Source organism: Mustelus asterias, chromosome 5 (assembly GCF_964213995.1).
Source record: "Mustelus asterias chromosome 5, sMusAst1.hap1.1, whole genome shotgun sequence".
Classification (NCBI taxonomy): Eukaryota; Metazoa; Chordata; class Chondrichthyes; order Carcharhiniformes; family Triakidae; genus Mustelus; species Mustelus asterias.
This window is the reverse complement of record NC_135805.1, coordinates 81,783,444-81,807,031: the sequence shown is the minus strand read 5'-3', so window position 1 is coordinate 81,807,031 and position 23,588 is coordinate 81,783,444. Positions and strand designations below refer to the sequence as shown.

Genomic DNA, 23,588 nt, shown 5'->3' with positions numbered 1-23,588 from the left:
GGACCTGGGTGTGCAAGTCCACTTTTTTTTCTGTGCATGCGCATTTGGAGGCACCAATCGGAGCTGCAGGATTTCGGGGGTGTTAAACCCCACCCACAGGCTTGTGCAGCGCAATTCGGACTCGCTGATGTTTTTGCAGGCAGAGTGCGTATGGGGGCACCTGAGTACGGGTCTAAAAGTCAGATCTGAAACACTCCCAGTTTCAAGTCTGCCCAGCACTTAGAATCACAATGGTAAAATAGGGTTCTCATTGTCTAAAATGCCAAAAAGCTTTAGGCCTCTCCCTCATACTGAGCTGCTTCAGGACCGCTCTAAAATTTGCCAGGACTAAGTGGAGGTGCATGCTTCCCCCCCAGGGAAAACAAAAATTGTGTTCTTCAGTAGCTTACCCATCAGTCCTTACAGAACGGCTGGAAGTTGCCATCAAAGAGATGGAAACGGGGTGGGGGACATCACTATAAGCCACTGACACATTTCTTCCCCCCCCAAAGTTTTAAAGATGGGCACTTGGACACTGTAGGGGTGACAGCTATCCCAAATTGGTCCTTTTCAAACTAGTGAGGTGCCTCTGGACACCCAATTGAGATACTTAATTCAACATAGGTACACTGATAAGGCTCAATGTCCAATTTTGCTGCTCATTCAGGATAATGACTTCTGGCACATATTTCCAACATGTTGTGTGTTCTGCATCCAAAGGTAATTACAAGCAGTTTGTTTTTTCAAATCTCATTTTATGATAATATTCACCTTAATTTATCAACATTACATGATACAAGATTCTACAGCTCTCCCTCTCTACCACTTGCCAAGATTTATTTTATCTGTTACATCTCTTGAAGTACCATCTTGCAGATGGCTTATGATTAATGACAACTGCAAGGCACCATTATTAATTACTGCCATTAATCATTGAATGGCACGGTAGCACTGCTGCCTCAGTGCCAGGGACCTGGGTTCAATTCTGGCCTTGGGTGACTGTCCGTGTGGAATTTGCACATTCTCCCCATGTTTTCTCCCAGTCCCAAGATGCAAGGTTAGGTTGGTCATGGGGGTTACGGAGATAGGGTGAGACTGGGTAGATGAGTCAGTGTAGACTTGATGGGCCGAATGGCCTCCTTCTGCACTATAGGGGTTCTAAGGAATTACAATAGCCTGAACAAATTCATTGTTTTTTTCTTTCCGTTTTCTTCATATTTTACTATGTTTTCTTGAAGATTTATCCTAACCAATTTTATTACAGCACAACAGCATTAAAGTTTATAAGCAATGTAAAAAATGCTTAATTCTTGTCTTTGGACTTTCATTTTGTTGGTGGCACAGTGGTTAGCACTGCTGCCTCACAGCGCCAGGGACCCGGATTCAATTCCGGCCTCAGGTCACTGTCTGTGTGGAGTTTGCACATTCTTGCCGTGTCTGCATGGGTTTCCTTCAACTGCTCTGGTTTCCTCAAATCTCTGGTCCAAAGGTGTGCAAGTTAGGTTGATTGGTTATGCTAAATTGCCCCTTAGTGTCAGGCGGACTAGCAAAGTAAATACATGGGGTTACGGGGATAGGGCCTGGGTGGGATTGTTGTCGGCGCAGACTCGATTGGCCGCCTTCTGCTCTGTAGGGATGCTATGATTTGCTGCATGAAAGACTGTTGAGCTGCAGTGTGCATCATCCCCCTGTCCTTCCCCCATCACCCAACTGCTCAATTTGAACAAACTCAAAAAAATCAACAATAGAGAAGTTATTTAAATCATAGTTGAGGTTTCAAATTGAACACAGACTCAATTTAGATCAACTGCTCTTAACAATTACAAAAAAGCCCAGTAAGCTGGATGTTTCACGGTGTTTATTTTTAATCGAGGGGTGAAGCATAAACAGTAAGCATACCAAATGAACAAATTGCAACTTCTTAAAATTATAAATTTAACTTTAAAAGTTACAACAAACCCGGTTATGGTAGTCTGCTTCATTTCTTTGTTGAGTACATTCCCCTTGCGAGAAATTCACAGTATTACAAATTGTATAATTTCTTGAATACTAAAGAATGTACTGTGACATTGTACAGATAAAGCTCTTATCTGTGCATATTGCACCACTAATAGTTACAAAAATCACAACAACTTGCATTTCTATGAAAACTTTAATATAGCAAAATGCCAAAAGTGCTTCACAAACAAAAATTGATGCTGGGTCTAAAAAGGAAAGATTAGGAGGGGGAGCAAGATAGATTTTCAGGAGGGTAGATGGAAAGGTTAAAGGAAAATATTTCAAAGTGTTGGGTCTGGATTCTTGAAGACATTCATCAATGGTGAAGGTCAGAGTGCAAGGGGTGGAAAAATAGGGCTTGAAGAGGTTTTGGAAAAGTCATAAAGGGATTTAAATACCAGAATTTTAAATTGGAATTCTAGTTGGGCTGAGAGCCAATTCAGTTCAGCATGGACAGAAAACGATGGATCAATGATGAATGGGACTTGATGTAGGATAGAACACAGGCTGCAAAGCTTTGGACGAGTTAAAGTTTGTAGAACATAAAAGGGTGAGAAATTGGCCTGAGGATTGGAGCAGGAGAGATGTGTCTGGAGTCAACAAAAGCATGGATGAAAATGTTGGCAGCTGCTGTGCTGAGACAGGTAGTTCAGAGATACTTGTGGCCAATCTTTGTAGTTGAGGGAATATGGGGTCTGAAGTACAGCTCATAGTAGGGCACTAAACACGAAAACAGTCTAGTTCAATCTGAGACAACGGCTGGGGAATGGGATGGAATTGGTGATAAGGGTATGCATTTTACAGGGGCTGCCAAAAGTAATCTCTTCAGTCTTTACAATATTTAACTAGGTGAAACTGCAGCTTATCCAACATCGACAGACTGACATACATACCAGTATCCAAAGAGGTAGAGCAGAATATTGTCAGCATTCACGTGGCTAGCAACCAATGTTTTTACACAATTTCACCAAGGAGAAGAATATAGGTGAGAAAAAGGAGGATACTAAGCAAAAGGGGTTCTGACAGCAGGAAGAGAAGTCATTATTGGAAATATTCTGCTTCCAATTGGATAGCTAAGAGTGGAACCAGCAAGGGTAGACACGCTAAGCAATGGAAAGGGGGTGAAGCAACAGAGGCAACTGAATGGACTGTCCCAATCTTAGTAACAAAGAAGCTCATGAGTTCTTCACACATGGATGGAAGTGAAGGTAGAGGGGATAGGGGTTTATGGAAATGTTTTGTAAGGCAGAAAAGGTGGTAAAATTATCATTCCTTTTCAGGATCTTTGAGTAGTGAGCAGTTTTCCAAATGAGATTAAGACCTGACAGCACTAGATGCGATCCAACCATATATGGTGATTTGCAGCTAAACCTGTTCTGTGGCAGATGTACTTGTCTATCTCATGGACTTGTTGGTATACTTCACACAAGCAGTAATCCTAATAACATATGCCTGCCATGTTCTCTCATGCCTTTATTCTTCCTTTCCTTCAATCAGCATTCAAATTTATTCTCAAGTTTTGACTTGATTTCTGTTTCAATCAACACCAGTAGTTGATGCTACATTCCTAAACCCTATGCAAAAAGATTTCTTCTGCTCACTATCCTAAATCTTCAATTGTTGTCTGTTATTTGACATCCATGAATCACTGGAAATAGTTTGATTTTATCCGGACTCATCCATTCCTAATTTTAAACTTTTTATTTAAATCAAATCACTGATTCACCTTGTCTGTTCAAACAAAATTAGCCCCAATTATTTAATTCTTCACATGTCAGCATTCCAGGTGCCCTTCGATCTAATCTGCTCTGTACTACCTCAACATCCTTTCTTTCGTATGAAGTCTATAAATTGTACGCAGCATTCCTACTGGGTCTTACTAAGGTGTTCTGCGAGCTCACCATTACATGACCTTTTGTTTAATATTTTTCCTATTCCAATAAAATACACTGTCCTCCACCCACACTCTAGTTTTCAGACTTTGATGACACTTAGAATTTTTTGGGGAAGGTTGCGCCCCATGTATTGACATTTGTGTGAGTATACAAGTGGGAAAATACAGCTTGTGATAATCAATATTTGTTGTTTTAAAACTCATTATGACGGGGCAGGTCATCCAACACTTTTACAAACATAGGAAATGGAAGCAGAAGTAGGTCATTCGGCCCCACAAGCCTGTTCCGCCATTCAATGAGATCATGGCTGCTGATCTGTTTGTGTTTTGAGATCTACATTTCCATCTACCCCTGGAAACCTTTGATTTCCTTGTCTAACTAGAAAATATATCTACCACTGCCTTAAAATATTGAGTAACCCTCTTCAACTGCCTTGAGGTAGAGAGTTCCAAAATCGCACAACTTTCAGAGAAAAAAAAATCCCCATCTCTGTCCTAAAAGGGTGACCACTAATTTTAAAACAGTGACCCTTAAGTTCTGAACTCACCCACAAGAGACAGCATCCTTTCCATGTACACCTTGTCAAGACCATTCAGGATCTTGTATACTTCAAGTCACTTAGGTGGAAACGAGCCCAGTCTGTTCAATCTATCCTTGTAAGACAACTCACTCATTCCAGGTCTCAATCTAGTAATGTCCTCTGAACTGCCTCCAAAGTATTTACATCCTTGTTTGAATAATGAGACCAAAACTGCACACAGAATTTGAGATGCAGTCTCACCAATGCCCTGTAGAATTGAAGCATAACATCCTTACTTTTATGTTCAATTACTCTCATAATACAGAATAGAATTTCACTAACTCTCTTGATTACATGCTGTACCTGCATACTAATCTTCTGTGACTCATGCAAGAGAACACCTAAATCCCTCTGCACCTCGGAATTCTGCAGTCATTCTCCGTTTGTGTAAGACTCCGTTTTTTTCTTCTTGCCAAAATGAACAACTTTATATTTTCCTACATTATACCCTATCTGCCAGATTTTTCCTCCCTCACTCACCAATCCAATCCAAATCTGTTTGCAAACTGCTCATCTGTAAGGAGAAAAAAGAGCTGACTTTGAGTCCAGACGACCCTTTGTCAAAGCTTGAACAAAAGGTCGTCTGGACTCGAAACGTCAGCTCTTTTCTCTCCTTACAGATGCTGCCAGACCAGATCTACTCAGATTTTCCAGCATTTTCTCTTTTGGTTTCAGATTCCAGCATCCGCAGTAATTTGGTTTTATGCAAACTACCTTTCTTTGTTCATGTATAAATTCAGCTACAATGTCTTTGCTCCCCTCATTGAAGTCATTGATGTAAATAAAAAACGTCGAGGTCCCAGCACGGACTCCTTTGGATCTCCACTCATAACATCCTGTTAACTAGACCAAGATCTGTTTATGCATACTCTCTTCTTTCCAGCCAGCCAATCTTCTATCCATACCAAAGGTAATCCTCTACACCAAGACCTTTCATTTTCCACAATAACCTTGGATATGGCACCTTATGAAATGCCTTCTAGAAATCGCAGTACAGTATGTCTACAAGCTCCCCTTTATCCACAGCACGTTACTCCTTCAAGTGGTTAAACATGTCCCTTTCACAAAACCATGCTGACTTTTTCCGATTACTTTGGACTTTTCAAAGTGAACAGCTATAATTTATTTAATGATCAATTCTAACACATTCCCCACAACAAATGCCAAGCCAACTGGCCTAAAGTTTCCTGCCTCCCCCTCTTCTTGAATGGAGGGCTTCTATTTGTTACTTTCCAGTCTAATGGAACCTCTCCAGAATCTAGGCAATTTTGGAAAATTAACACCAATGCACCTACAACTTCATTCACCACCCCTTTTAAGGCCCTAGGATGAAGTCCATCTGGATCAGGCAACTGGTCAACCTGCAGCTCCATTAGTTTGCTCAGCACCGTTTATCTAGTGATTGTAAATTCACCAAATTCTTCTCTCCTGTCCAGCTGCTGATTTACAGCTACAACTGGAATGATTTTAGTATCCTCTATAGTGAAGGCAGAAGCAAAACATTTGTTCATTTCATCTGCCATTTCCTTTTTAGCTACTTTTAACTCCCCAGTCTCACTCTCCAGAGAATCAACACTCGCATTATCTATTCTTTTCCTGTAGAAATTCTTGATATTCGTTTTTACATTTCTAGCTAGTTTCTTCTTGATTACATGTTGTACCTGCATACTAATCTTCAGTTTCTTTCTCCTGATTAACATTCTAATCTATTTCTGCCTTTCTTTATATTCTGAACAATCATCTGACCTGATTTTTCCAACTGTTATCATGAAAGTACTACATCTTCATTGAGCTTCAACATTTCCTTCCTTTCCTCCCCCACTCCTTGCACTGCTCAGCGTTAGTACTTTAAAGAAATGTGTTACATTAAAACCAATGTTTGGGTACAATTTCCAGTAGATCAATTTAGTTTGGAACAGGAAAGATCTTGCAAATAGCCACTTTACACAATCTACCGGTATAAATATATCTGGCCAAGACAAAGGATAAGTTTTTTGAATGGCAAGATTTCCCACCTACCATCTGAAGGTTTGTTGGGGAATGCTCTCACAGCAGCCGCGCAGACATTTAACACTCAGAGAAGCGTTAATTGGCAGGAGGAGGCACTTTCAACCCTCACTCGGGGAGAGGTCCTGCCTCAGAGAGCTGCTGGCCATCTATAAACCCAACAGCAGCAGGGGCCAGGACTGAGACTACAAGCAGTGTTCAGATTCAGAGTATTTCTGAGTGGCGGAGAACAGTAAAGTATGAGGTGATGGTGATCTCACAACGACGTTGATGAAGTGGCCAGGGGAGAATGAAAGCATCCTTGTGGGGGCTGGGATACTCAATGTGGAAGGGGAATTCGTGTCCAAGCAGGATCTCCTGTTGGGACAATGCAGCCCCATCACCCGTCCCAGCAACCCCAAGTCTCTTCTACACACCTCTCCCCCACCACTGCCTGTAAAATTGCAGACAGGCCAGAGATGGGCAGAAGGGCCAGCTGGTGAATTTTATGCCACTCTCTCTGGCCTACAAATCCATCAGCGGGGCACAGCAAATTTCTGCCCTTGATGTTTTCAGTTGTGATTCCAACTAGTTGCTAGGATGGTTATGTGCTGTTTATAATTGTCATCATGTAAAATCTATGAATAAATATTTTTTGGCATATTCCTGATCAAGGTCTTCTAACACTTATCTTTTAGTTATTTATCACTAAATGGAACCCCTCTACCAGCAATACTTAATATATTTGTTAGATGCGACTCATCGCAGTTCAGTTCCATCCAAAGGTGCTATTGGGCAAACTGACAAGACAGATTTCCAAAGATCTGCAAAACTATAACCCTGAATTCACATTAGTATGACTGCAGTCTCTCTGCTAGTTAATACTATTTCAAGATGAAAAAGGACTACTGACAGATTACATTTTGAAGCATAAAGTTCCACATCAGAGAACAGTTCAATACATACAAATTTAAGTTGACAGCAGGGGTTGAGCCATCTCACCACGGTGAATATTTAATCCAGACATCTGGCTTTTTGTTACCCGCTGTACAAATACTAGAAGAAATCCAACAACCAGTATGCTTCCAAGAAGAATACCTAGCCATGCATATGAACTCCTGGTGTTTATTTCAACCTGGGGCATAATATCCACAGGTAAAGACTTCATAGTTGTGATCACTTTTCCAGCAACTAATAATTCCTGTACATCTGTTAAGGTACCATTATTAGGCATTGGGTCAATTCCCAAAAGATGGCAAAGTAGTGGATAGATGTCAACAATAGTCATGTTTTCCTTGGTGAAATTCTTCTTGAAAGCAGGACCATGGGCGACGAATATTGGTTTCATGCTCTTAATGGTGTTATCATAGCCATGATTACCCACTAGGAAAGAAAAGAGAACCTCAGTGGCAAATAATCACAATTTCACATGAGCATGTAGTTACATAATATCCTTGGAACAGTGTTTCTGAGTAGAAACAATGTGATGTCATATACATGAACAGTTTTTAAAAATTAATTACATATTTGGAATAACTTTGTAATTGAGGGGGATGCAGTGGCATAAGAGGTATTGTCACTGGACTAATAATCCAGAGACCCAGAGTAATGCTCTGGGTTCCCAGGTTCAAATCCTGCCACTATGGATTTGAATTCAATAAAACTCTGGAATTAAAAGATAATGCAGACAAAACGATCTTCCTTTCTTTGGCACTGCCTTACCCAATAAAACATCTGAAAATTATCCTTAGCACCACCTTTAAAAGCATTGTTATTAAAAGTAAAGTATTAAAATACATACAAGTAAATTTTCCAGATGTTTTATTCTGAGTGATTGTCCAGCCTTCATCTGCCACAGCTATTATTGGTTGAATCCGTTCATTGTGTTTATAGTGAAAACGATCTGGAATATCCTCCTTCTTGTACACTGTCATATTGGGATGAGCATTCACTAAAGCATCATATACCTCATCACATTTGCCTGAAACAAAACAAAACTGTGGTCACATCAGCAGCTTGTGCAGAAAAATGCTGAAATATATTTGGAAACTAAAATGAAAATCTTGCACCTATTCATAATTATTACTTCTCTGGTTAGCTAGGTTTCTGACACAGAAGACAGACTCATCACTATAATTAGTGGATGCCCTACATGCAACAAAACTCTGAAGAGCAGCCATACAATTTTAAATGAGAATAATATCAGTCTCTAGTGAATGGTCTACCCTCCTTAAATTAGACGGGTTGGCTAGTCAAATACCAATGCTCTTAAGTATTTTGGAGTGTGAATTGGGTTTTCAGAATTTAACAAACACAGTACTCGAATAGCTGGGCTGGGTATCGGATTACCCAACCAGTTACAATGATTCTAATATAATTTTCTACCATCAGGCTTGCCATCTTGGGCCCAATCCAAAGTGAATCCACTCACTGCCCCCAAGGAAAACAGCCACTAGTTGCTTATAACAGGCAAGCCTTGTTACAAATCAAATAGCAGATATGAGAATCTCTTTGTAAATGGAATAGTGGGCAGCATAACACCATAAAAATGTGAGTGCACTGCCATGGTCCTGAAATCAGACACCATTATCCTATTAAATGATAGGTACAGTATTTGAAAGTGGATAATTTCAGCAGCATTGCTAGTCTCTTTGCAAACTAATCATGCCAAGAGTGTCTTCTCACAGCCCCTTTGCCAGGTAACACCCAGCAGATGTCCTTCCAAATTTCAGAATTCTATTACGAGCAAGGTCACAGTATTAGTCTTCAAGGATAAAATGGACAGAATCATTTTTTAACCACTAGAACATGAGTAAAATATTCCAAAATCCAATGTAATGAAAACAGAATTTCCTTTATTCAATTATAAGCCTATGGACTTAAACTTTAAACAGCCCAATGATGTGCAGGTTATGCTGATTGGGGGTGCTAAATTGCCCTTAGTGTCTAAAGGTGTGTAGGTTAGATGGCTTAGCCATGGTAAATGTATGGGATAGGGCAGCGGGGATGGCATAGATGGGATGCTCTTTCGGAGGGTCAGTGCAGACTTGATGGGTCAGGTGGCCTCTTCACCGTAGGGATTCTATGGTTCTAACTGCACAATGCATTCCCAAAAGTCTGTCAAAAATCTTGGAATCTTGTAATAAAATCTGATATCTCACTGATTTGGTCAGATACATTAGTTTTAAATAAGATTGTGGCCTTGCCTCATTCCAGCATGGACAGCATGCAAGCACAAATCATTTCATGTTTCAGATAACCAAGTTCAATGGGATGTGAGTATTATGTACCACCAATACCGCATTCCCAAAATTCGCCTCTCAAATCACACACATAGAAAGGTCTAACCGATGTTAGAATTTTGATAGATAAGTTCCAGTTTATTTCCAAATAGGCTAGTCCTAATGTTTAGATTTTCCCTCTGTTTGCAGAAAGAATTTCCCTGTCTGACATATTGAATCCCCTCATCATTTTAAACGCCAATTATATCACTCCTCAACCTTCCAAACTCAAGGAAATACAAGTAATTCTCAACCCCCAACATTCCGGTGAAACTGTGACTATTCCAAGGCCAAAATGTTTCCTGAGGTGTGATGCCCAAGACTGAAACCCAGTACTCCAGATAGCTCAATAGCTCTATATAACTTAGAAACATAGAAAACTACAGCACAAAACAGGCCCTTCGGCCCCACAAGTTGTGCCAAACATATCCCTACCTTTTAGGCCTACCTATAACCCTCCATCCTATTAAGTCCCATGTACTCATCCAGGAGTCTCTTAAAAGACCCTATTGAGTTTGCCTCCACCACCACTGACGGCAGCCGATTCCACTCGCCCACCACCCTCTGTGAAAAACTTTCCCCCAACATTTCCCCTGTACCTACACCCCAGCACCTTAAACCTGTGTCCTTTTGTAGCATGATGTGGAGATGCCGGCGTTGGACTGGGGTGAACACAGTAAGAAGTCTCACAACACCAGGTTAAAGTCCAACAGGTTTATTTCGTAGCAGCCAGTTACACCCTGGGAAAAAGCCTCCGAGAGTCCACCCGATCTATGCCTCTCAACATCTTATATACCTCTATTAGGTCTCCTCCCATCCTACGTCTCTCCAAGGAGAAAAGACCGAGCTCCCTCAGCCTATCCTCATAAGACATGCCACTCAATCCAGGCAACATTCTTGTAAATCGCCTCTGCACCCTTTCAATCTTTTCCACATCCTTCCTGTAATGAGGCGACCAGAACTGAGCACAGTACTCCAAGTGGGGTCTGACGAGGGTCTTATATGGCTGCATCATTATCCCCGGATATAGCTGCATCATTATCCCCGGATATAGCTGCATCATTATCCCCGGATATAGCTGCATCATTATCCTCGGATATAGAACATAGAACATAGAAAGCCACAGCACAAACAGGCCCTTCGGCCCACAAGTTGCGCCGATCACATCCCCACCTCTAGGCCTATCTATAGCCCTCAATCCCATTAAATCCCATGTACTCATCCAGAAGTCTCTTAAAAGACCCCAACGAGTTTGCCTCCACCACCACCGACGTCAGCCGATTCCACTCACCCACCACCCTCTGAGTGAAAAACTTACCCCTGACATCCCCCCTGTACCTACCCCCCAGCACCTTAAACCTGTGTCCTCTCGTAGCAACCATTTCAGCCCTTGGAAATAGCCTCTGAGAGTCCACCCTATCCAGACCCCTCAACATCTTGTAAACCTCTATCAGGTCACCTCTCATCCTTCGTCTCTCCAGGGAGAAGAGACCAAGCTCCCTCAACCTATCCTCATAAGGCATGCCCCCCAATCCAGGCAACATCCTTGTAAATCTCCTCTGCACCCTTTCAATGGCTTCAACATCTTTCCTGTAATGAGGTGACCAGAACTGCGCGCAGTACTCCAAGTGGGGTCTAACCAGGGTCCTATAAAGCTGCAGCATTATCTCCCGACTCCTAAACTCAATCCCTCGATTAATGAAGGCCAGTACGCCATACGCCTTCTTGACCGCATCCTCCACCTGCGAGGCCGATTTAAGAGTCCTATGGACCCGGACCCCAAGGTCCTTCTGATCCTCTACACTGCTAAGAATGGTACCCTTCATTTTATACTGCTGCTCCATCCCATTGGATCTGCCAAAATGGATCACCACACACTTATCCGGGTTGAAGTCCATCTGCCACTTCTCCGCCCAGTCTTGCATTCTATCTATGTCTCGCTGCAACTTCTGACATCCCTCCAAACTATCCACAACACCACCTACCTTGGTGTCGTCAGCAAACTTACCAACCCATCCCTCCACTTCCTCATCCAGGTCATTTATGAAAATGACAAACAGCAAGGGTCCCAGAACAGATCCCTGGGGCACTCCACTGGTCACTGACCTCCATGCAGAGAAAGACCCCTCCACAGCCACTCTCTGCCTTCTGCAGGCAAGCCAGTTCTGGATCCACAAGGCAACAGCCCCTTGGATCCCATGCCCTCTCACTTTCTCAAGAAGTCTTGCATGGGGGACCTTATCGAACGCTTTGCTGAAGTCCATATAGACCACATCCACCGCTCTTCCTTCGTCAATGTGCTTGGTCACATTTTCAAAGAACTCAACCAGGCTCGTAAGGCACGACCTGCCCCTGACAAAGCCGTGCTGACTACTTTTGATCATACTAAACTTCTCTAGATGATCATAAATCCTGTCTCTCAGGATCCTCTCCATCAACTTACCAACCACTGAGGTTAGACTCACCGGTCGGTAATTTCCCGGGCTGTCCCTGTTCCCTTTCTTGAATATAGGGACCACATCCGCAATCCTCCAATCCTCCGGAACCTCTCCCGTCTCCATCGACGACGCAAAGATCATCGCCAAAGGCTCCGCAATCTCCTCCCTCGCCTCCCACAGTAACCTGGGGTACATCCCATCCGGTCCCGGCGACTTACCAACCTTGATGCCATTCAATAGTTCCAACACATCCTCTTTCTTTATGTCCACATGCTCGATCCTTTCTGTCCTCCGCAATCCAGCAGTACAACCACCCAGATCCCTTTCCACCGTGAATACCGAGGTAAAGTATTCATTAAGCACCTCCGCCATTTCTAACGGTTCCGCACAAACTTTTCCCCCTTCACCTTTTAAGGGTCCTATGCCTTCACATCTCATCCTTTTACTCTTGACATATTTGTAGAAAGCCTTGGGATTCTCCTTAATCTTACCCGCCAAGGTCTTCTCATGACCCCTTCTCGCTCTCCTAATTTCCTTCTTAAGCTCCTTCCTACATCGCGTATACTCCTCTAAATCCTTAACACCTCCTAGCTCTCTGAACCTTCTGTACGCCTCTCTTTTCTTATTCACCAGGTTCATCACAACCTTCGTGCACCACGGTTCCCGTACCCTACCAACACCCCCCTGTCTCATCGGAACGTTGTCATGCAGAGCTCCAGACAAACATTCCTTGAAAATCCTCCACTTTCCTTCGGTACTTTTCCCCAAGAATGCCTCCTTCCAATTTACCCGTCTAATTTCCTCCCTGATGACACTGTATTTCCCTTTACTCCAGAGAAACACTTTCCTAGCCTGCCTGACCCTATCTCTTTCCAATGCTATCGTGAAGGAGATAGAATTATGATCGCTATCCCCAAGATGCTCACCCACCGAGAGATCCTCCACCTGTCCAGGTTCATTAGCCAGCACCAGATCAAGAACAGCCTCTCCTCTAGTAGGCTTATCCACATACTGTGTCAGGAAACTCTCCTGGACACACCTAACAAACTCCTCTCCATCCAAACCCCTAGCCCTAGGGATATTCCAATCTATGTTTGGGAAATTAAAATCTCCCATCACGACAACTCTATTATTCCTACATCTCTCCAGGATCTGTTTCCCCATCTGCTCCTCAACATCTCTGTTACTATTGGGCGGCCTATAGAAAACACCCAGCAAAGTTACCGACCCCTTCCTGTTCCTAACCTCCACCCACAGAGATTCCGTAGTCAGTCCCTCCACGGCGTCCACCTTCTCTACAGCCGTGACACTATCCCTGATCAACAGTGCCACTCCCCCCCCTCTCTTGCCTCCCTCCCTGTCCTTCCTGAAACATCTAAAACCCGGCACCTGAAGCACCCAGTCCTGTCCCTGAGACATCCAAGTCTCTGTAATGGCCACCACATCACAATTCGAAGCAGCAATCCACGCTGCATCATTATCTCCTCTTCCTCATTTTAAAATTCCAATTCATTTGAGATAAAGCCCAATATTCCTTTAGAGTTAAGATTACTTTTGGTAGCTGTGCAGCAGTTTTTAGTGACTTGAACTAAGGGACGCTTAAACCCCTATGCTCTTCCACAACTCCTAATATATCAACATTAAGAAAATATTTTAATTTGCTTTTGTCAGGTCCAAAATAGATCTTACACTTCTGTTCCAGGAACACACACAAACATTCATCCAAATAAAAAACAATTGCAGTAAATCTTACCTTTTTTGGGTAAAATTGCAGAAACTGGCGTGAAGTCAACCCATGTGTACAGCTCATGATCAACGTATAGATCCAATTCAATGATCCTGTCCATAGAACATTGAGTCATCCCATGATCACTTGTGACTATTAAGTTTATTGTGTCCCACAGTCCTGCTTTCTGAAGTTGTTCTATGAGATAACCAAGCTTTAGATCAACATCTGCAATTACCTTATCCATGAGGGGGTTCTCAGGCCCTAACTCATGGCCTGAGCGATCAGGTTCTTCCCAGTACAACAGGCCAAAATTAACTGGTTCTTTCTCTCTGAACCAGTTAATCAATTGAGCCACTCGATCCTCAAAAGAAACAGAGATGTTATAGATCATGTAGTGAGTTGGATACATATCATGTATTTGAACATCAGTCCCAGGCCACATTACAGCTCCAGTCTTATGGCCTTGAATCTGATTTGTAACCCAAAGTGGTTCGGCCTCGTCCCACCAGGCTGGATCAAATATATCCATTTCATCCATAGAGAAGGTTTTGTTTAAGGCCTGATCATACATCTCGTTAGCCACAATCCCATGGTTCTCTGCATATAACCCAGTAACAAGCGTATAGTGGTTTGGATAGGTTTTTGTGATGAAAATATTTGTAACCTGATTTACGTGAATACCATTTTCCATGATATACTTGAAGTGTGGCGTTGGAACTCTCTGGATGTAATCCCAACGAAATCCATCAAAAGACACCAGCAGCACCTTTGGTTGGTCTAGATGGAGAGATACAGCTTCAGTGAGAGTGAGGGTAATTACAACCTTCCAAAGGCACATGTGCCAGATGTAAGGTGCCATGATGGGAAGTTATTTGTTGTCAGGTACTTTGACACCAGCTGCAACATAGAAATAGCATCAATCAGTTTTGACTAAAATTGCTTACAACTTCATACAAGAGATCAGAATATCAAAAACTCTCTTTGATCAAAATGTTTCCCACCCAAGCTTGGAAACGCTTACTTGTACTGGGGTAAAGTTCTTGAAGCACCTTTATTTCTCTGGTCCCCCTATCGCACAGATCAACTATCATCTCCTTGTTGATATCAACTAACTTGCTGTAAATAAGTAAATAGTCAGAAGTAGCATGTATCCAAGAAATATTTCTAAATAAAATGGTCACACACAATATATAGGTGTAAATAGCTGGGTTAAATTTCCTGAGACCCTTCACCACCAGTGAAGCTTTGTACACAGCAGGCAAAACATTTCAGGTGCATTTCTCACAATTTTGCCTGGATTATTCTACATATAATTTTCCAATAATCTACCCACTGCTTGCAAGACCCTTCCCTGCCCAGCATTGGGAGTCTTGGGAGATTTTGCCCATAGTTTATTACTATTCTCAACATAGCATAGAGAAATATTAAATCATGTTGATGAGCAGTGCTTTAAGATATGGGATTCTATTTCATAGAATCATTAAGTGTAGAAGAGGCCCTTCGGCCCATCAAATCTGCACAGACACATTAGAAACACTTGAACTCCTACCTAATCCCACCTGCCAGCACTTGGTCCATAGCCCTGAATATCATGATGTGCTAAGTGCTCATCCAGGTACTTTTTAAAAGGATATGAGGCAACCCGCCTCGACCACCCTCCCAGGCAGCGCATTCAAGACCATCTGGGTAAAAAAGTTTTTCCTCACATCTCCCTTAATCCTCCTGCCCTTCAACTTGAACCTATGTTCCCTCGTGCCTGACCCTTCAACTAAGGGGAACAGCTGCTTCTTATCCACTCTGTCCATGTCCCTCATAATCTTGTACATCTTGATCAGGTCACCCCTCAGTCTTCTCTGCTCCAATGAAAACAAACCAAGCCTACGCAACCTCTCTTCATAACTTAAATGTTTCATCCCAGGCAGCATTCTGGTGAATCTCCTCTGCACCCTTTCCAGTGCAATCACATCCTTCCGATAATGTGACGACCAGAACTGCACAGTACTCTAGTATACTTCTTAGTGTTTTATTTTCAAGGCAACTTGAGGAGGCCTCTGCCTGGAATCAGCAGAACCATAAAAATGTGACAGAAATGAGACAGAAAATAGAACAGAAGAAAATAGCTTGCAGTTTCATAATGTTTTACACATCCTCAGGGTGCCCTAAAGTACTTCACAACTAACAAATTATTTATATGAAGGACACTGTTGGTGTTCGCAAATTGATTGTGTTCATTCAAATATGGCGAAATGCTTACAAACAGCAATACAACAGATGACCATTGAATCAGTTTTAGTGATACGATGTTGATTGAAAGAGGTGTGGCAGCACAGCTGAGCATCTCCTCTGAAAGATGGCACCTTTCCCTCAGTACTACACTACATTCACCCTACATAATGTGATCCAAGTCCTGCAGAGGGGGCCTGGACCCACAAACCGACCGACTCAGAGGCAAGGGTACAAACCAATAGCCAAACTGGCACTTGGTTTTACCATTTCCTTTTGCTTTTCTTGGGTTTCCAATTGGCAGAGGCCCAGAAACTTGGAATGTCCATCGAAAGAAAAAGGTGTTACGAAGCTGTGCCCTGCACAATTCCTTCAAACTGAATGATCCTATGGGCTGGATTTTGTAGTTAGTGACAAACAAACAGTGGCAGCTTTTCATTACACTCCCACTTGCCCAAGACTGTCTAAGACTTTCCATTGGAACTTGCTGCGGTTAGAAAGCCACTTCAGCTCAACATATGGCAGGAGGCTTGGAATCTCTTGTGAGCAGAGAAAGCAACTTTGTATCTCCTTAATTAATCAGACTGAAGAACCATTAATGAGCAGCACAGAATCTAAAGCAGGAAATGTAAATTAGAATAATTGATTCAAAGCCAAATTATGTACAGAAACTAAATGAAGAGAGGGAAGGAAAGACGATATTAAGAATGAAAGATAAAAGAAATAAAGAACATTTAAAAAAAAATTCTTTCAAACGGTTAAGTTCTGAAGAAATGTGACTCCACAGTTATAAAAGTTAATTTCAATGCAGAGAGGTTGTTTGGCAGTAATTAAGACCGAGCACACACACTCAGGGTAGAAAGGGCAAGCATGAACCTTTTCTGGAAAGGTTTGTGAGCATATGTCACACAAGTTCCGCATCTTCAGGTGGTTCCATGGGTTTCAATATAGAATTTCTCAGTGAGATACTCGTACAATGCAACTTCTGGAAGAGCTGGGAATCTTCAATGCAGGGATATTATTAGGCAATTTTTAAAAGCTACTTTTTAAACAAATTATAAACAGATTACTGTAACCCACTATAACTAACAACTAGTTCCATAAAATCTTAAAGTAATTTTCAGTTATTTAAAAATCTGATTACTCAGAAGTCGTGGACTAGACACTAATTAAAGGCTTAGTTTTTATGATAAACCTATTTTTGTATTAATCAAACATCACTGGGTTCTCAGTACATCAAGGAATATATTTTAGAGCAATGTTTTTCTTAAATTACATTGTGAAACATTGCTCAATTGCACTAGTTGATGGTAGATTTTAAGTTCGATAGCATACAAATTAGTTTTGAGCAGAATAAATGCTTCTCAAAACTAGCATCATTTTGGGAACAGTTCAAGCCCCCTTCGTTGATTGAAACTCTACCTTTGGATAATATGAAGCTTGATTAAGTGGCTGCATACAAACTGACTTCAGCTTTTTGTTGTCCCTTTGTTTTAGATTTTCTTTTAAAGCACAAAACAGAAATTGGAGTGACAAAATAGCAAATAGACAGGAAACGGAGGGCCAACAGCATGCTCACTATCAGGCAAAGCTGTGCCTTAGTTCATTTGTAGAGCATTTCATCTAATGGTATTCAGAATTTTATCCAGCTATTTTGCAAGAAAACAGACAGCCAATTTTCCAAGTATATGTTGCCTCACCAACTGGCAGCACATATTCAAAAAATCACTGGCATGTTTCCAACAATTCTCTTTACAAATGTATAATTAATTAGCTGACCTGTTACTCCACAACAATTAAACTTTTCAGGTCTCAAAGAATGCTACAGGACAGAAATGGGACATTTGGTCCACTGTGTCTGTAAACTTTAATTAATTTCCCTTTAAAACAATCGATTGACTTTGATTTGATGATAGTTTGTGGGAGTGAATTCCCCATTCTAACCTGTCTCGTGTAAAAACATGTTTTCTAAGTCTTTTTGTGATCACCTTAAATTTTTGCCCAATCGATGTTTACAAGGTCTGCAGAATGCTATATATGTTATCATAATCTTTTAAATCATTATTTAATTTCTATCAGGTCACTCTTTAATATTTCACTTCTAGTGAAAGAAAGCATAACCTCTCAAATTTCTTTGCGTAATTATTTATTCATGGAATTCCCTGGCAAGTCTTTACTGCACCTTTCCCATTGTTTTATACCTTTCCTCTAATGGATATTCAAATGTGTACACAATAATCTCACCATGACCTAATCAAGTCCTGTTTAAATTCAACATTACCAGCTCTGACGAAGGGTAATCCGGACTCGAAACTTTGGCTCTATTTTCTCTTCACAGATGCGGTCAGACCTGCTGAGATTTTCCAGCATTTTCTGTTTACCTCCTTGCTTTTGTACTCTACCACCAGATATAAAACCAAAGGCTCTATATTTCGTTTTTAACGGCCTTAAGTATGTGAATTAAAAAGAGTTTACACCAAAGAAATAGATAATTCAATCCATCTGGTGTCCACCCGTGTATATCCACAAGCTTTTTTTTTACATTCTTTTTAGTTATTCCATATTTTTGTTTAAAGTCACAAGCGACTTCCACAACAACTGATAATACAAGAGCTTGTCCAGGATTGGAACCAGGGCCTTGCACATGCCAGTTCAATGAAAACCCCCAAGTGGCAAATATAGCCCAAAGCTAATGAGTTGATGCACATCCTTCTTTGTCTATTGCCTAGTCCTTCACGGATAGCACAGTGCTCTCACAGTGCCTGGGACCCGGATTTGATTCCAGCCTTGGATGACTGTGTGGAGCTTGCACGTTCTCCCCATGTTTGCGTGGGTTTCCTCTTGGTGCTCTGGTTTCCTCCCACGGTAAGAGTTTTAACAATACCAGGTTAAAGTCCAACAGGTTTATTTGGTAGCAAACGCCATTGTGCTACCAAATAAACCTGTTGGACTTTAACCCGGTGTTGTTAAAACTCTTACTGTGTTTACCCCAGTCCAACGCCAGCATCTCCACATCATTCCTCCCACAGTCCAAAGATGTGCAGTTTGGGTGAACTGGCCATGCTAAATTGCCCTCGAGTGTCTGAAGATATGTAAATTAGGTGGATTAGACATGGTAAATGCATGTTCTTTCAGAGAGTCAGTACAGACTTGATGGCTTTTTTCTACACTGGAGGGATTCTATGGTTCTCTATATCAAGCCTTCCTTTTATGCCCGGATACTCCTTCCCTTTAATGCCTGAATACTATGTGCTTTAATCACTTGTCTCCATTCTATCGAGAAATAATCCTCCAAAATATTTTGTTTGATCTGTTAGTGGTAATGTTATATTCATGCCTCTTACTCTGAATTAAAACCCAAGTCAAATTGTTTTGCCACATTCCCTGCCATCAAACCTCTCCATAATTTGAGTGACCTCCATCATATCCCTTCTTTTCCAGAGAAAACATCATGAGCCTGTTCAATCTTTGCTGACCACTGCATCCTCTCAGTTCTGTTAACATATACCCATGCCGACACCACTAATGACTTGCATAGCTGTGAACTAAAAGCCCTGTCTGGATTCCATTAAAAAGCTTACCATTTAAGGTGGATTTCTTTGCTCACTTTAAAGAGATATTGCTTTGATCTACAATAAACTGCATCTGCCACCAAATCTACTCATCCTATCAATATCCTCCTACAGTCATTTGCTACTTTCAAATTTGTAAGTCTCCTCAATCTGGGGTCATCAGCAAATATCTATTTTTCTCATAATTCTCATGTCATTTATATATACAGTACCAGTGGGTCCATGTTCCTCGATGGAACATCATTGAAAATGCTTTGCCACCCTGTGAAACTTCCTTTACCTTTAGTTTTCTGTCTCTTTCATAATCTCTGTCCTCCTTCCACTAAATTCATCTTTGTCATAAATCTCTTGTGCAATAACTACTTTTTCACCACACACTCTCTCCCCTTCTTGCAGGCAAGAGGCAAATTCAACAATATTCAGTCTTCTGGTACATGGGCTGTACTTAATGGAGGTCATGATGTGGAGATGCCGGCGTTGGACTGGGGTAAACACAGTAAGAAGTTTAACAACACCAGGTTAGACTTTAACCTGGTGTTGTTAAACTTCTTACTTAATGGAGGTCACAGGAGCCTTGCCCACAAGCTAGTGCTGGCAGGAGCAACAGAGTCCTTGATTCTGGGGAAGGCCAGCCACTACCTAGTTAAGTGTCTGTTTAGCACTTAATTCGGTACGCCTTCCAAAAAAGACTTAATGCACTGTTTTCCCAATGTACATCAATGACTTAGACCTTAGTGTACAAGGCACAATTTGAAAAATTGTGGATGATACAAAACTGTGAAGAAACATAGAAAATTGATGAAGGAGTAGGCCATTCAGTCCTTTGAGCCTGCACCACCATTCAATATAGATCATGCCCCATTATTCACTTTCAGTATCCCACTCCCACTTTCTCTCCATACCCCTTGATCCCTTTAGCCACAAGGGCCATGTCCAGCTCCATCTTGAACATATCTAATGACTGGCCCCAACAGCTATCTGTGGTAGAGAATTCCACCAGTTCACAAGTCTGAGTGAAGAAGTTCTTCCTCATCTCAGTCCTGAATGGCTTACTCCTTATTCTTATCTGTGACCCTCTAGTTCTGGACTTCCCCAACATCAGGAACATTCTTCCCGCATCTACCCTGTCCCATCCCATCAGGATTTTATATGTTTCTATGAGATCCCCTCTTATTCTTCTAAATTCCAGTGACTACAAGCCCAATAAGTTAGTTAGTGTAGAATTTCAAAAGGACATAGACAAGTTGGTAGAATGGATAGAGAAGTGGTAGATGAAGTTCAATGCAAGGAAATGTGAAGTGATTCATTTTGGTAGGGAGAACATGGATATATAAGATAAAAAGGGTACAACTCCAAAGTGGGTGCAAGAACAGAGGGATCTGGGTGTATATGGGAAGGTGGCAGAACAGATTGAGAGTGCGGTTAATAAAGCATACAATTGTTTTCTTTGTCAAAATGTTACCACAAAGAAAGCAGAACTTGGGGAGATGGTGGAATTGTGGTAATGTTTTAGTGTCTGATCAAGGGGACTCAATGTAGGTGGGGGGAGAATCCACTGAGAAGCACTCACTACCACTCCACCCTGCAACCCTCCTCCCACTCACCTGTGCCTGGATCGCTTATCCATTCCAGGGATCGGGTAGGTGTGCTGGCAGCTGCCACCACCTCTGACTGGCCTCAGCTCTTGGAAGTACACAGTCGCCGAAAATCTCCAACCTCATTCGCAGCTAGATTTTCAGGTGCCACTGCAGTGAATGAAGTTTTGGCTGAACGTCAAATTCTCTATTCTTGCTGGCAGTTGGGTGGCCACAGACAAGATTAGAGAATCCCGCCCAGTATCTTAGACTTTATTGATAGGGACACTGAGTACAAGAGCAAAGGGGTTATGTTGAACTTATGTAAGACACGAGTTCAGCCTCAGTTGAAGTAATGCATCCAGTTCTGGGTGCTGCAGTTTAGGAAAGATGAAAAGGCATTGGAGAGAATGCAGAAAAGATTCTTAATTTCAGTTAAGATAGATTGGTGAAATTAGAACTGTTTTCTTTGCAGCAGAGAAGTCTGAAAGGAGTTTTAACAGAGGTATTCAAAATCATGAGGGGTCTGGACACAGTAGAAAGGGAGAAACTGTTGTCACTTTTGGAAAGAATCATGAACAAGAAGGCATAGATTTAAAGTAACTGACAAAAGAAGCAAAGGCGACAAGAGGGAAAACTTCTTCACTTAGAAAGTGGTTACAGTCTGGAATGCACTGCCCGAGTGTGGGGTGAAGGCAGGTTTAATCAAAACTGTTCAAATGGAATTATGGCTATTATCCGAAAAGGAGGAATGTGCATCGTTGCAGGGAATGACACTAAGCAAACTGAAGAGAGATGGTGTAGACACAAAGGGCTTAATGGCCTCATTCTGTGCTGCAACAATTCTGAGATGCTCAAAATCATGAAGAGCTTTGATCTAGTATATAAGAGAAAACTATTTCAACAGCAGTCAGTTATAAGTAGACATAGATTTAGAGTAATCAGCAAAAAGAATCAGAGATGACATCGGGAAAATAGAAATAATTACACAGCAAATTGTGATCTGGAATGCACTGTCTGAATAGATGGTGGGAGTAGATAATAACTTTCAAAAGAGAAAAGGATAAATACTTGAAAAGGAATGATTTGCTGGACTATGTTGAATCAGCAGGGGAGTGGCAATAATTGGAAAGTTATTTAAAGAGCTGGTACCAGCACGATGCGTCAAATAACCTCCTCCTTTACTGTATTATTTATTCTATGCATGATTTTGTTTTGATCACTTTGTACTTAAATCCATATACGTTAATGCTATATTACCTCAAATTGTTCCTGGCATTTGGAGGAGACCAGGAGACCCTGGAATGAGTTTTGCCCTCCAGCCCAGACGGCAAAATAATAAACAAAGATATTTATAATATTGCATTTGATCCTACACTGCTGTCATTTATCAGGGTCATGCGAGAATGAAGGTGTGAGTGTGAGTGTGAGTGTGAGACCCCCCCCCCCCCATATATTGATCTGCAAGCCTGATGGGCTGACAGCTCCAAGGACAGACACAGCGCTCAAATATAAAGGGTCGTGAATAAGACCGTTCTAGAAAACATAGTTCTACAGACATACAGAAAGATCAAAAACCGCACCGTCTCCGAAAGCGGCCGGGGGGGAGGGGGGTCTGCTGGAGATGAGCAGGGTCCGGCTCCCAGGCAGTGTCTCGGCGCCCCGGTACTGATGCTCAGCGACCCCCAGCCCGGCGGTGATGCACTGTGACGCAGCGGAGTGACCCCTCCACCTGCAGCTGACCTCCTCCTCGTGCAGCTGACAGTAACAGCCGCGCGCGCCCCGACTCCGCGGTGACGACGCCCCCGCTCGGCCCCGCCCCTCCACTCCGGCTCCGCCTCCCGCCTCCGGCTCCGCGCCCCCACTCCCCGCTCCGCTCCCCGCTCCGCCCCCCCACGAGGGAGCGCGAGTCCGGGAACCTCGCTCCCATTGGCCGGGCCGCGCACCATGACGTCACTGGCCCCGCCGCCACCGCTAGAGCGTTCCGAGCCGCGCATGCGCGAGCTGTTGGACCCCCCCTCTTCCAAGGAGAAGAAGCCAAAGAAAATGCCGGCAAATGTCAGCTGGTCTGGCAACATCTGTAAGGAGAGAAAAGAGCTGACGTTTCGAGTCCAGATGACCCTTTGTCAAAGCTAAAAGGCATAGAAAGTGGGAGATATTTAAACTGCAGGGGGAGGGACTGAAAGATGAGTCATAGTCACTGAAACCAGGGGAAAAGACTGCTAATAGCTGTCCACAGAGAGAGAATAAGGTGTGAATGGCCAAACGGCAGAGAAGCTGTAAGCTACGACAGATGAAGATGTTGGGGAGGGAGAGAAAGATGGGACAGAAAA

At 42.3% G+C, this 23,588-nt stretch overlaps 1 protein-coding gene across 4 annotated transcripts; it reads right to left on the bottom strand.

Annotated features, from left to right (window-relative positions):
• Window positions 1-5,119: 5,119 nt before the first annotated feature.
• enpp5 (ectonucleotide pyrophosphatase/phosphodiesterase 5) lies at window positions 5,120-23,072 on the bottom strand. Of its 4 annotated transcripts, XM_078212904.1 has the most exons (5): window positions 22,839-22,975; window positions 14,908-15,002; window positions 13,911-14,783; window positions 8,240-8,419; window positions 5,120-7,821 (listed from the first exon to the last, which is right to left on the bottom strand). In XM_078212904.1, the coding sequence occupies exons 3-5, from the start codon at window positions 14,743-14,745 to the stop codon at window positions 7,409-7,411; spliced, it is 1,428 nt and encodes a 475-aa protein (XP_078069030.1). In that variant the 5' UTR covers window positions 14,746-14,783; window positions 14,908-15,002; window positions 22,839-22,975; the 3' UTR covers window positions 5,120-7,408. The 4 variants fall into 4 exon arrangements, with proteins under 4 accessions (XP_078069030.1, XP_078069027.1, XP_078069031.1 ...); XM_078212901.1 differs by lacking the exon at window positions 14,908-15,002 and having other exon boundaries at window positions 22,839-23,072; XM_078212905.1 differs by lacking the exon at window positions 14,908-15,002 and having other exon boundaries at window positions 13,911-14,663; window positions 22,839-23,042.
• Window positions 23,073-23,588: the final 516 nt, after the last annotated feature.

What these genes read in the sequence shown, in the direction of transcription:
- enpp5 (XM_078212901.1), bottom strand. Translation starts at nt 14,745, where the DNA reads ATGGCACCTTACATCTGGCACATGTGCCTTTGGAAGGTTGTAATTACC. An exon ending in TGCAATTTTACCCAAAAAAG is followed by an intron (nt 8,420 to 13,910) that starts GTAAGATTTACT and finishes GTTTTGTTTCAG; the next exon opens with GCAAATGTGATGAGGTATAT. An exon ending in AACATCTGGAAAATTTACTT is followed by an intron (nt 7,822 to 8,239) that starts GTATGTATTTTA and finishes TTTCTTTCCTAG; the next exon opens with TGGGTAATCATGGCTATGAT.